The sequence below is a fragment of the Odontesthes bonariensis genome, chromosome 18 (assembly GCF_027942865.1).
Source record: "Odontesthes bonariensis isolate fOdoBon6 chromosome 18, fOdoBon6.hap1, whole genome shotgun sequence".
NCBI classification, from domain to species: Eukaryota; Metazoa; Chordata; class Actinopteri; order Atheriniformes; family Atherinopsidae; genus Odontesthes; species Odontesthes bonariensis.
In genome coordinates, this window is record NC_134523.1 from 35,307,474 (window position 1) to 35,321,820 (window position 14,347).

Below are 14,347 nucleotides of genomic sequence, written 5' to 3' on the forward strand. Positions count from 1 at the left end.
ATTACATCCTTGAGTGGTTATTACAAAATAGTTTGCAATTCAATTTTTGCAACAACTATTTTCTATAATCTCTGATTAATTATATCCAGCACTGACATATGTGCACACAGATTTGGAGTAAACTGAATAAACTTTAAAGGAGTTTATATTGGGTTTCTTCATAAATTAATGCATTTTGTAATGTTTTAATATAACTTTTTTTCCATAAATTTATCTCCAAATTTCCAAGATTGATTAATAGATAAACTGATACATTACAATAGGTTGGGGTTTTTTAACAGGTTTAAACCCCATATGTGCAAAAAACTGGCAAATCTTAATTTTAAACTAGAATTTAATTTCAAAGTTGCCACTTAACTGTATCATTATTATCCTCTTAAATCATGTGTTACAACAAACAGCCAAACTATAATCTGCCATATTTAAATGTCTGTATGATCCATTTCCTGTGTGTTCATTCAGTTTATTTAAAAGGTTCTATGTGGATACATCCATGCACGAAGCTTTGTAATGAACAATATTACATGTGAAGATACATTTATGTCAGATCTAAGAGATGTAACAAGGGTGGATGGAATGGAAATATCTTTCTCAGAACAGTCGCTGCTCTCTTTTGTGTGTCAGTGTGTGTTTGTAGAGACAATGGGCAGGGTAAAATCTCTGTGGGCCCTTAAGTGCAAATGTTACCCTTATTGGTCAGTTGATCAATTGTTTTGGCTCCCCAACTTATTTGACATATTTGATCTGGAATTGGAAGTCACGTGGACTTGACAATAACAGTGGTTAACAGTGGTTGTGTGTGTATGTGTATGGATGTGGGGGTTGTAAAGCTAGGGGGATAGAGGGGGGGCTTGGGCACATTGTGCAAGAAGAGAGCAGGAGGAAGGGAAATCCCTTCATTTCTCCTGGAGGATTACACACAGAGACATACACCTAAGGAGGGAAGGTGGACACATATTCAAGATGAATTTATCTTCTTTCATGTGAACTTGTCCTGAGCTGGAACTGTTTGTGCAGTAGGCGGTGGAAACCTCCCAGCATGGCAGAAGGTAGGAGGATATGCTCTTTCTTAGTGGAGCAGGAGACAACACAATTAGGAGGTCAGGTTTTTCTTCCTCTGCTTGATTTGTCTTTCTGCGAGAGTCTGGTGGGTGGGTGTCCATTCATAAGAATCTCTGTAGAAGCATGTTAGTGTCAGACGGGAAGGAACAGTATGACTCTGCGGGTGTGAAGGTAGAGTGAAGATGAGGAGGACCGCGGTGCGCTTCAACGCTGGGAATAATCAGCAGAGGGCGGCGGGATGGGCTCCACTCCCAGTCAGCTTCTCAGGTAGAAAAGCCACTGAATGACAAATCAAACTTTTAACATTCAAGTTGGATTCATTCACGTGACCTACACCTGTCATTTAGAAAAGATAAAAAAACAGTTTTGATGATCGAATAGTCGTTATAGTAGCTGCTGTCTTTCATTAAAAAAAAAAAGTATATATGGAAGTAAACTGAACATATTTGGCTTCTGAAAAAAAAAAAAGATATTCGAGGTTGTCGCAGACAAAAGTAAAGCTTCTTTCCAGCCATTGAATAAGAAAAGTGTAAAAAGTAAGGGGAGCCCAACAGACATTGCTGGGTTTTTTGTTCAGTGGCGGAAACACAACATTTTTATAGGGGTGTCCACGGTGAGGACATTATTCTGGTTAGGGTGGCACAGATACTTGTTTTTTTTTTCTGCATGGCACCTAGCTGTAAGGCATTTAGTGCTATATTATTATTATTATTATTATTATTATTATTTATTTTATGGTTGTCGTTGTTTACATACGCAGGCAAGACCTCCATAGAAGTACACAGAATTTTTATTTAACTTATTTAACATTTGGTTTATTTTATCTCCAAGCCTGTGAAAAAAAAAAAAATAACAATAATTTCATGTCATTGGATTTTGTTAATCTTTACTGTCCAACAGTCCCCTTTAAGTTTTACGATAGAACTGTTGTGCTATCTGTCTGATGTGTTTATTCATTGTAAAGCTACAGGAGTTATTTGACATAAATATGAGCACTTTTCTTAAGTTCCTCATTTTTTCAGTCCATTGTATTGAGCTTTTTGTTTGCTTATTTGTTTGTTTGTGGGTGTGGAAGACTCGGTTGGGTGTGTGAAAAATATTGTTTTTAATGCTCATTTTGATTGTTTCTGCTTTTTGCTATTACACTCTGTAAATCAATTTGTACGACATTCAGTGACATACCAACAAAGTCTTGTTTAATTGCTTGATTAATTGATTGATCAGATATCATTTTAAGATACTAGAACTCCAATAGATGAGTAGCCCTTTGAAGGACTTCTCTACTGGTGGTGTTTGATGGCATGAGGGGTGGCGGCCATGGCCACCTCTTAGTTCTGTCCCTGATATTATGTCATGTGACTGTAGCAAAGATCAGTTCTAAGGGTTTTTAGAAGAAGAATCAGTTTCAATTGGGTTAATTAGATTTTTTAGAATAGGCTTTGTATATGATGATAGATGAAAAGTTAGATAAGTCTGTATCATAATGTTTATCCACCTGACTTAACATTATTGTTCACTGTATAATAAAATGAATAAAAACATTTTTACTATTATAATTCATTGTTACTATCTAAGCACAAACAAGACCCTTGTTGCGTTCTTGTTTTCAGCTTTTTCCTGTTTTTCGTGCCAAAAAGGAAAAAAAAAAAGTTTTCTTCCAGCTTGTTATTTTCTGCTTCAGCCAAACTTGGATACAGTTATTTTTATTGAAAATAATAGTTCCTCCTACTACATGGGAAACAATACTTTTTGAAATTGATTAGTGTTAATATTAGGATTGAAATAATTTCGATCAATGTCACATTAATTAGGGCCTCTTATCTGCACTGGTGTTTGTAAATACTCAGTTTGTCAGCTTCTCCAGGCGACATATCTGTTCACGGTCTCTCCTGTGCAGGGGGCAAAGCGCAGGCTGCGGAGGAGGTTGTAGGTTTGTCCAGAGGCAGCGGCGTCTGCAAGTGGTTCAACGTTCGGATGGGCTTCGGCTTCCTGTCCATGAACAACACGGATGGAGTTCCTCTACAGCAACCACTAGATGTGTTTGTCCATCAGGTAAGATGGTGCTGCTTTGAATTTTCCTTTCACAAGAGAGGCTTCACGTTTGGCCTGATTGTGCCAGGTACAGGATGAGCAACAAGTCCACCAATTAAAATGACCAAAGTGATTGTTTGTTCATACTGTCAAGTGCGATTCAAAGGCGTTCTCTAAACTACTGTCACTACAGGTGGCAGAGAGGAAATATGACTTATATGAGTATTTCCATTCCACATTGGAACAAATTTAATTCCCAAGTGTTTCCTTTAACAAGCCACAGAATCCTCGAAGAGAGGAAGTGATGGGGTGGGACGGGTGAATGGCCTGATTACTTGCATTGCCTTCAACCTTTCTTTCAACAACAGAACGTGAGTTTGACACCCAGATATGACAACTGTTTTTTTTTTTTAACTCTATGGTTATGTTAACCCAGTGATGTGAAAACACTTTACTCACCTTTGGGACTTCCTGGTTGGGTTTAGGAACATTACATTACAGGCTAACACACTAATATAATGTGGCTAAGAGAGAAATTATTCCCGCACGTTTATGTTCATTCAAGCCCAAAAGTGGCCAATGGGCTTCACTCATGCTCCACAGGTCCTCCAAAAGTCCAATACTATCAAGCTGAAAGGGTGACTATCATTATGTATTGTAGTGGGAATGTACATAATTTGGTCAATTAATTGGTTCTTCTCAATTTATTCTCCTCCTGCCTATATGCAAGGACAATAATAATAATAATTATAATAATTAAATGGCCCAGTTGAGCTGTAACTGTAGCTTGACTTAACTTTGCATGCAATGTACTGTGTCCTCAAGGGGAATTTTTTCTTTGGCCAAAATGTGACAGTAGCAGCAAGACAGTGCGCTGTGTAATAACAACAACAGACAGTACAATGGGACATATCATACAAGACAGAAAAAAATATTAAAAACAAGATAAACATTGTATATTTTTCAAAACTCTTAAAGAGATAAAACACTTCAAATTAAAAGAAAAAAAACAGCCATTAAAACCTAGGAACCAAAGCTCTAAATACTCCAATCAAAGTGTAAGGTCTATCAAGTTTGTTAAATGCATGGATAAATCAACAGGTTTCCTTATTAAGTAGCATGATACATGTAAGAACTGGTCAAATTCAGAGACTACAATTTCTGGGGGTCATTAAGGATCTTGTCTGCTTGTCTGAACTCAGTACCTTCAGATATGGTCTTTAGGGAATAATAGTCCTTTTTACCATGTTCTTAATTTTTTTTATCTTAGGCAACACAATTGCTCCTTCTGCTGAGAGAAAAAATGTGCAGACATGTAAGGAGAAAACACATTTTGAACTGTGGGCAGAAAAAGCATTTAAAAATATAATTAATGTTCTGTTTTTTTTTTCAAGGGCATTTATTTATTAGCTATCTGTCAATACTGAGTCTTTGCATTATGCAGCATCATGTTTTACTCTTTGCCAGGCCAGTGTTTTAAGCAGTGACCAAACTTATTTAAACAGGAGTAAAGCTAGAAAGAACACTGGTAAACTCAAGCCAACCATGCCCAACACAGTACACTGCTACTCCCCAAAGCATGTCACCTTACACACAGATATTTGCTGTGAAACTGGTGGAAGGGTTGTTTAGAGCTCAAGATTTTCTGTTTTAAAGGGGTTAGAGGCTAAAGCAGAGATAACAAGGCTTATTCCTCCCCCATATCCAACTCTGCTTCCTGTCATAAAGTCATTAAAGCATCAGGAAGCCCACCCTGCCCTTGGTTTTCAGTCCAGTACTCCAGCCTCACATAGAACGTTCTGGTAGAGACCTAAGTTTCAGGTTTCTCTGCCCCGGCATTGCCATAAATCCTTTGATGAAAGAGCAAGGGCTTTTTATGTGCTTAGTTTGAGCTTCAGTGTAGCATGGGTTTTTGTATATGTACTTTAGATGTGCAAGCAGTCAGTTAATCAGTTGCTCTCTATGATTTCTTGTTTGAATGGTATGTTTTAAATTAAATCCCAAAAGGAAATCATATAAATACAGAAGACAGCACAATCTAATGTTGGACAATGTCTTAAGGTGGTGTTTCTGCCTATCTGAAAAGCCACCATGAGTTGTGTTTAAAACCTCCAACTGAGACCACATAAATATGAATATGTCCAGTTTTTACTTTGTGTGGAGGTGTAAAATGTCATTGTCATGTGAATAAATTGAATGCAAAACATATTGAAAACTGTATAGTGTATACCTGAGTTCAGAGTCCATTGAAGCTTCTGCTCTAATGATGAAGAACATAAAAAAGTTTTTTGACATTTCAAACTATATTTTAGTCTCGCCTCTCTTTTTCCTTCAGTGTCTTAGCAATAAAAATTATAAGAGAATGTTGGCACCATATTTCCTTTCAATTCAAACTGAGAACTCCTGACACATTTATTACATGCTATTTCCTCTCACACTAAAGCACAAGCAAAGTTCTCATTCTTCAAATTGTCAAATCCAATTCAAACACTTATTGCTCATGGTATTTAATACTATACAACCCTAACCCTAACTCTAACCCCTAATTAGGCTATTTCTGGAGTTCTTTTTGCAGTAATTTTAGCTGACAGTTGGCCGAAATGTTTAACAGATGTCTTAGATTTTTGGGTGCTAAAAAAAAGATCTGAAACAAATCAGGCAAAAACCAATTCAGTCTCAAGGGACACATGAGATAGCCACAAAAACTAAATCTATTGGTTTGTGTCCAAAGACAAGATCTTACAGCTTTTTCATGCTACTGGTCCATAGGAAGAAACAAGTGTCGATGTATTTTGTGAAATAGTCATAAGACGGTGAAGCTGAGAAACCATTGTATTGGATTAAAATATCCTTTTTCCAGGATGACTCATCTCTTTGGCTACACACACAAAACATGTTGGAAACATGTACCAGACGTCCTACTGAAAGACACCAGTTTAAGTCATGTGCTGATCTGCATAAAAAAAAGATAAGAAAAAAGGAAGACATATTTCATGTTCATCCTCACAAATACAGTTTTCAGTGGCAAAAACGCAAAATAATAGCAGCTAAACACAAGATGTAAAAGCAAAATTTGATGCATTCATTATTACACTAGCACGGTGGTGTGGTGGATAGGACTGTCGCCTCACAGCAAGAGGGTTCCAGGTTCAACTCCCGGCTGGGGCCTTTCTGTGTGGAGTTTGCATGTTCTCCCAGTGTATGCGTGGGTTTTCTCCAGGTACTCCGGCTTCCTCCCACTGTCCAAAAAACATGCATGTTAGGTTAATTGGTGTCTCTAAAAAATTGTCCTTAGGAGTGAGTGTGTGTGTGGTTGTTTGTCTCATTTGACTCTGTGTGGCCCCGTGATGGACTGGCGGCCTGTACAGGGTGTACCCCGCCTCTCGCCCATTGACCGCTGGGATAGGTTCCAGCCCTATCTTTCAATGAAAGAACTATACTTTTTTCTATATTATAATTTCTTCACCACATTTATTGACTTCATTGGTCACTATTTCATTTGAACTGTCATAGAAAATTCATCACGGTCTGATAAATGCAGTGCACTCTCAAAGGCATACATGACACTATAGATGCCAGTTTCATTATTGCCACTAAGTTGGTCCCCTCATGGCTCATAGACATCAGACCTGAAAGCCTTAGTCATTTTCTTTTTAACAAAATTTAAAAGTGCAATGACTTTTTTTTTTTTACTTTTTAGATAATGTGCGTTTCTTCCCCGATTTGGTGTAGTAATTTTACTTGGATGATAATCTTTCCTAGGACACCAAAGTCTGAGAGCAAGAGTCTCCAAGAAGTAACTTCCACAGACTGCATGGAAGACTGTGACATGCCTCAAGTCTAATTTGAGACGAAACAAGCAAGAGTGATTGGCTTTGTACCGTAGTTTTTTTTACAATTGGAGTTTTCACCATGACATCTGGAGATGTATAAACAAAGCATTTAGTGGAGGCAGGTAAACTAAACAAAAAAAATATCAGTTTACTGTGCTGCTGTGCTTTCAGTCTGTTAGAAACAATATTTTTTTTCATTTTTTAAATTAAACCTTTATTTAACCAGATAAAAGACCCATTGAGATCAAAACGTCTTTCACAAGGGTGTCCTGGCCAAGAAAGGCAGCAGCACACGTCATGGTGGACAATTACATAGACAAATATTAAAAATATAAAGTGCAAGCTGTTTGACAAATAAAGTACAGAAGTTATTGTTCCAGTAACAAATTAAAAGTTAAAAATAATAAATAATATTCCTCAGACTGCTAAACTTGTGTTTTTTTTTTTCACGAGTCTGGGACCTCATGATTGTCCATGTGGCTGCAAATAATAGTACTGTACTAATTTAAACAATTTAAACGATCATCACTGTTTTCCAATAACAGAGCAAACTGCACATGGAGGGCTTCCGCAGCCTCAGAGAAGGTGAAGCTGTGGAGTTTACATTAAAAAAATCATCCAAAGGGCTGGAATCAGTTCAGGTTACTGGGCCAAATGGAGCACCGTGTTTGGGTGGCGAAAGAAGACCAAAGAGTGCCCAGAAACGACGCTCCAAGAATGACAAGTAAGTCCAGTCTGAAGAAACCTGCAACCTTGCTTAGTGAGCTTGTACCATCATGTAATACGCTCCTCTTAATGCTGTTAAAAGCATCTAAATCCATCTTAACCCTGCTGTCACACTGTTGTAACTGATGTGTACTTGGTATTACCTCCAATCATTTCTTCCATAGATTTGTATTCAGGAGAACTGAATAGAAATGGCAGGTCTCTCCCCTATAACATGTAGGGCCAGAGGCACAAGACTATTCAATGACTAAAACTGTGTGTATGCACAAAGGCAGAAATGTGTATATGCAATCTTTCTTTTGTTGAGTTTTTTTAAAACAAATTTTGGTAGCCTAAAGCAGCATATGAAATTTGGAACAATCTTTAAATGCTTATTTTCTTTTATAAAGCATCATTTGCAAAGTCTTTCACAGCCGTAAAGACAAGACCATGTCCGGAATTTTTTATAGCATCCACAATGAAATGATCAGAGAAAGTATATCGGAGAAACTACTGATAAGAAACAGAATCAGAAAAATCACTATATTCTATTGAATCCAATTCAATCTGTATCTGATTGGGGGCTGCATTGTGGAGTGGTTGCTACCACCGTTGCCTCAGAGCAAGAAAGATCTGGTAGTTCCTGTCAGGGGCCTTTCTGTATGGAGTTTGAGTGTTCTCCCCATGTTCTACACTGACCCAACGAGTGAGTGTGAGTGTGCATAGTTATTTGTTTCTGTGTCAGCCAGTGCCATTGGGCCATTCCCAATGGCAGCTTGGATAGACTACAGACTAAAGCGTTGGATGCAGTGGTGTAAAGCACGCCATCACTGGACTCTAGAGCAGTGGAAACACGTTCTCTGGAGTGACCAATCACACTTCTCCATCTGACAATCTGATAGACGAGTCTGGGTTTGGAGCCAGGAGGACTTGTCTGACTGCATTGTACCAAGTGTAAAGTTTGGTGGAGGCGGGATTATGGTGTGGGGTTGTTTTTCAGGAGCTGGGCTTGGCCCCTTAGTTCCACTGAAAGGAACTCTGAATTCTTCAGCATACCAAGAGATTTTGGACAATTTCCTGCTCCCAGCTTTGTGGAAACAGTTTGGGGATGGCCCCTTCCTGTTACAACATGAATGTGCACCAGTGCACAAAGCAAGGTCCATAAAGACATGGATGAGCGAGTTTGGTGTGGAAGAACTTGACTGGGCTGCACAGAGTCCTGACCTCAACCCGATAGAACACCTTTGGGATGAATTAGAGCGGAGACTGGGAGCCAGACCTTCTCATTCAACATCAGTGTCTGACCTCACGAATGCGTTTCTTGAAGAATGGTCAAAACTTCCCATAAACACACTCCTAAACCTTGTGGAAAGCTTTCCCAGAAGAGTTGAAGCTGTTATAGCCGCAAATATGGATTAAGAATAGGATGTCACTTAAGTTCATATGCGTGTAAAGGCAGATGAGCAAATACTTTTGGCAATATAGTGTATGTACACTAAAAACAAGTGCATGTTATTTGCATTGTTCCTGCCTAAACCTTTATCAGGTTCATATCTTATGGATGAAAGTATTATACTTATATGGGACGTTGGGTCGTCAAACTGAGGTGGATCAATATATTGTTTGGCCTCTCCCTATGCTCTCTTTTCTGTGGGGGTCTATGCTGACTTTAGTGTTGCTTTATCAATTCAAATGTGTCACTTTATCTTGAAACAACAATTAAAAGGTCAGGAATGAGCCTGTAAATGAACGTTATTAAAGGAAACTAGTTTATTTGTGACCGCTGTCTTTGAAACCTGCTCATGTATGTGAGATCCAGTGAGGCCATTTATTTGAAAGCATTGAGTAGATCTGACCATGTTAATCATGGCTTGCAGTGATAAAATAAGCCCCACATCTTCCTGTCTGTAAATACTTACTGCTTTTGATTGCATTCAGATGTTTCTTCTTTCCTCTTCTCCCAAGTTCCCAAACACAAATGTTGCATTTAAAAGAATAGAAAGGATTAAAAGAGTTGATTTGTGGTTTGTTGGTCATTAAGATCGGATGGGGTTATTACTGTGATAACATCTTATTAAACAAAGCTTAATTAATCATTGAGGCCAATGACACGCACAAATCCACAACTTCCTGCCTTTAAATGGCTGCCATAGGTTCACAGCCGGCTTCTTTTCTCCCAAACATAAATGTTGCATCCAGAAGAGGAAAGGATCCTATCCATTTAATTGATAACAGATGTAGATGCCTGTGAGAGGTCAGAGGTCGCCACTGCCATAGCAACAATGGGGTGTGGTGTGTAAATGAGGTGGACGGGATGGTGGGGGAGGTACGTCAGTTGAGCCGAAGGGAGTTGAGGTTCAGAGGTCACAGGGATATTGAAACAAAGGAACTCCCTCTGCAACCTTTGTGGCCATGCTGATCAATACTGAGGCCAAATCTTGAGGAGATGGGGTTAGTTGTGAGATGATACAGGGCTCAGTCTGTCTTTCATCACTCGCTGTGTCACAGAGGGAATTTTTCACGTTTAAAGGAGATCTCTGGTGAGGTTCCTTTCATTTCGTTCATAAATTGAACAAAAATACTTGATAGTTTGATACTTGATGGTTTATTCCATTACACAGTTGAGCAGTTTGTGTCAGCCAGGGGAACTTAACTATATAAATTAAGGTTGAAAGAAAGACAAATCTTCACACTTCTCTTTCCATTCCCTATTACATTTTTTTCCCATTTTTTTAAAAAAATAACAAACTAGGAGTTTGCATTCCTGGGATCTTGCAAAATCTGAGTTCAATTCCAAATAGTCTCTTTGTTCAGAGTTGAAGTTGGACCCTTGAAGCCAAATTTTCAGATCCACATTTTTTTCAGTGGGCTGAGGTCAAATCTGTGCTGAACATCCACAAATTCCTTTTGGAACCAAACAATTCAGTTCAAATTATTAAAAAATACATCTTTTCTACCCAAATGAAAAATTCTTAATTTCTTTAAATAAAGTTTTCAATCTCTCTTGCCCAAACTTTGGTTCTGAGAATATTTACATAACTCTAATATATCGAGAAATTATAATACCACACTTAAATTACTGACTGCCATCAATCCTGCTAAATACAGCTTCTTACCTGAATATTATGACTGTACATTTTTGCAATATAGATTATTTTAAAATTATACAAATCATTCTTATTTATAGTAGAGTATTACTTTTCTTTGCACACAATATACTTCTTGTACTTTTCACTGGCTCTAATAATATATTTTCTTGTTTCATTTCATCAGTAAGCATTTCTCGTAGAGTTACTCCAAGGTTTCCTGCCTCTGTTGGATACTTACACTCAGCCACTTTAAAGTCATCTGAAAAAAAATGTACACTCTATTTCAATTCTAAGATCTGAAATATCAGAACATAATAAAAACCATCTGGTTCTTGCCACGTCTTACGACCTTCGATGAACGACTGAACATAAAAGATTGTGTTATTATTCATCTAACTAATTAGGGCTTGTGTATCTCATGCAAGCCAAACATGCCTTCTTAACTTTAAAGTTTTTTAAATGTTTATTTTTACAGATAAATGCAAACATTTGATCATAACTTTTGCCACAGATAAAGTTGAGCAGACTTACAGGATGGAAGCCCATAACACTCAACTCAAACCTCTCTGGTCAATTAATTGATTTCTGCAATACGGAAACAGAAACATTAGTCTGGCATTTACCTAAAGTCTCTGACTACACAAATCAAACTCTATGAATCATCATTCTATTGGATCTTTTCCATATGAGCCACATGTTTCTAACTCTAGCTGAGGCCTTTGAGCCAACAACCTGACTTCACTTATTCACATTTTTTGGTACTGGCTGCAGAATCACAGGACAAAAAATTTGTAGTCCTGATTATTAGGATATTTTCAAATAAATAAAATATGTTTAGGTTTTTGGGATGGTTTGTGTCACATGTCGGATGTGTTTTTTTTTTTTTTTTTTTTTTTAGCCAATAGAAAAAAATATTTTTACCTGCTAACATAATATAAACAAAAACATTTCAAAATATTCACAGACAAAACGTTGTAGATGATAAGCAGATGTTGAGGTCATGATTTTCATTTGCAGTATTTTCATATAATTTCTTTTAATTCTGTTTTAGGCTGCAGCAAAGCAAGGTTTTGGTAGATATCTGTAATCACATTCTGTAAACAACCTGTCAATGCACAGATCCGGTGTTTTTAAATCTCCTCACAGACTGGACAAAGGCTGACAGATGTGCTAAGAGACAATTATCTGAGATGAAAAGTGGAACTGTACTGCCCCCATGTGGATACATTTAGCAACATCACATTATTTCAATGGGATTTTAGTTTGCCATCATCATTTGCCATTGTAGATCATCTGCTTTTGAAAACTGTTAACTGAACTATGAACTGAACTCTTTAATATCACAACTACTATTCTATACTATTCGATTATTATCAAAACAACATTTACATTTATTTAATCTCGTATTTTTATTTGTTGTTATTTATTAATTCATTTGTTGGCTAATTTATATAATTCACGCAATGTACCGTGATTTGAGTTATTCATATTAGTGATTAAACTAGTATGGTCTCATAAAAAAGACAGTTACTCTAGTCTATGTCGTGTTGAGTGTTATTTGCATGTGTTTTTGTAGTTTCCCGTCTCATTAAGCACTGTGAGAGGATGACACCCTGCCCTGTCCGTTTACCATTAACCAATAGCTTAAAATGACATGCCAAAAGCTTAACTTTTGTAAAGTTGAATGCCATTTACGTGGATTGACATGAAATCATGTTGAGTAAACGGCTTGGGGGCATTGCAACCATTGCCTCTAATGAGAAAATATAAGTATTAACTCTAATACTTAGTGCACGGCATTTAAATTTAAATTTCTCAAATTTTTCAAAAATTCAATTTCTCTGCTCTTGTCATTTTAGATGCTACAACTGTGGAGGACACGGCCATCATGCCAAAGAGTGTCAGCTGCCCCCTCAGCCCAAAAAGTGCCACTTCTGCCAGAGCATTTCCCACATGGTGGCCAGCTGTCCGGTCAGAGCACAGCAGCAACAGCAGCCATCTCAAGGCTCTCAGGGAACTGCAACCTCAGCAAAGGGCGAAGAAGAGGAGCGAAGCCAGGTCACCCCCTCTCAATACTTGGAGTGAATAATTCTCGAAAAGTGTGAGGTTTTTCATTTAATTCAGTATAGAAAGACCAACCTCAGGGTTTAAACGTATTTATTGAACAGCAAACAGACATCACTCTGGTACTGATGTCATGTGTTCTTCAATACAGAGATGACAGGTCATTTCCATTTTGGAAATAGTTTTACATTACTTTTTCACAGTCTTTTCTGCCTTAGATAAGTGTCTTGGCTTTAAAAGGAAACAATCATATTTATTGTAGATGCAGTTGTGTTGTAGCCACACTACTTTTTTTTACAAAATTTAAATTTAAAATCTATCTGGTTTACACCTCCATCTGGAGACGGATGAGCTTGACTGATATAAGGGTTTGAAAATGTTTGTCTCATCTAATTTCATCATCTGCTTTTACAAATCTAACTTCCAGTTTGTGGTGACATTGCCAGAAATATGTTTAAACAATGTGGTATTGATAATCAACAAAACTACATTGTCCCCAAAACATTTGTATCCTTTCCGCAAGTTTGATTTGCCACTTAGTTAGTTAGCTAGATTGTAGCATTATTTATTTTGGTCAAAACTATGTACATTTTCTATCACAATCAAACATTTAGGACACAAAGCATATACACATACAGTAAGTTAAACAAAAAGCCATTTCTTCTAGCCTGCTCATTAACAAGCCCGTGTAGCAAATTTATACACATAGGCCTATGTATTTTCAAAACTTACCTTGTATTGTTACAATTTTGCTCACTTTTCTCTTTTTGTTTCTGTCTCTGTGAAAGACAGATGTGAAATTGTGTATGTCCAGATTTCCACAAACGGCAACAATAAGCTTGTCCTCCTTATCTGATTCTCTGATTGGCCATTGTGATATAGCGTCATGCAAAAATCCAACCCTTCTTTTGGGAGCTAGAATGGAGAAATTAGTTTAAATCCTTTTAATGCAAGACCTGGGAATATTACACCTTGTTAATATTTTTTGTTTTTTAAGTGAATGTTTGTGAAAGCTATTACCAAAGAGATTTATGGGCAAAATGTTTGGAGAAAATATAGGAAGTAGTGTGAGAAAATTATGTAGTATGACAAAGGAATTGTAAGATTACAACTTTACTCCCAAAATACTGACTTTTCTGCTCTAATTTTCAGCTGCTATCCACACTCTGTTTATTTAAAGCAGTGTTATTTCAATTTAATCACTAAAATAGAGATTAGAATAAAAGAAAAACTTCTATGTGCGAATGTATAATGGAAAGACTAGTACTTTACTGGTATTCCATGTATCTTTGCTGTCAATGTACAGTAGGTAAACATTTTCAGGTCCTACATGGATCTAAAGTGCCAAAACCTCCACTTGCTGGTGAGGTTGATGAGAGCTGTTTCAAATGCCATATTCCTTGAGAAAAAACGTCATTTCACCACTCTTTTTGCATTAGTGGTGAAATTGATCTCTTAATACACAAGTTTTCTTATTTTGACTTATATGCAAGACCAGAGTTGATTGTATGGCAGGCTTTGTCTGCAAAGATATATTGATCCAACGGGAATGTTTTTACACAA

At 37.2% G+C, this 14,347-nt stretch overlaps 1 protein-coding gene across 1 annotated transcript; it reads left to right on the top strand.

Annotated features, from left to right (window-relative positions):
* The first annotated feature begins 1,244 nt into the window (after positions 1-1,244).
* LOC142367390 (protein lin-28 homolog A-like) lies at positions 1,245-12,805 on the top strand. The gene is made up of 4 exons (XM_075449351.1): positions 1,245-1,329; positions 2,960-3,114; positions 7,472-7,650; positions 12,580-12,805. Exons 1-4 carry the CDS (start codon positions 1,245-1,247, stop codon positions 12,803-12,805), a joined length of 645 nt encoding a protein of 214 aa, XP_075305466.1.
* Positions 12,806-14,347: the final 1,542 nt, after the last annotated feature.

Bases quoted from the DNA above. Each gene is read 5' to 3' on its own strand.
- LOC142367390 (XM_075449351.1), top strand. From the start codon at position 1,245: ATGAGGAGGACCGCGGTGCGCTTCAACGCTGGGAATAATCAGCAGAGG. The intron at 1,330-2,959 runs GTAGAAAAGCCA...TCTCCTGTGCAG, and splicing joins ACTCCCAGTCAGCTTCTCAG to GGGGCAAAGCGCAGGCTGCG. The intron at 7,651-12,579 runs GTAAGTCCAGTC...TTGTCATTTTAG, and splicing joins CGACGCTCCAAGAATGACAA to ATGCTACAACTGTGGAGGAC.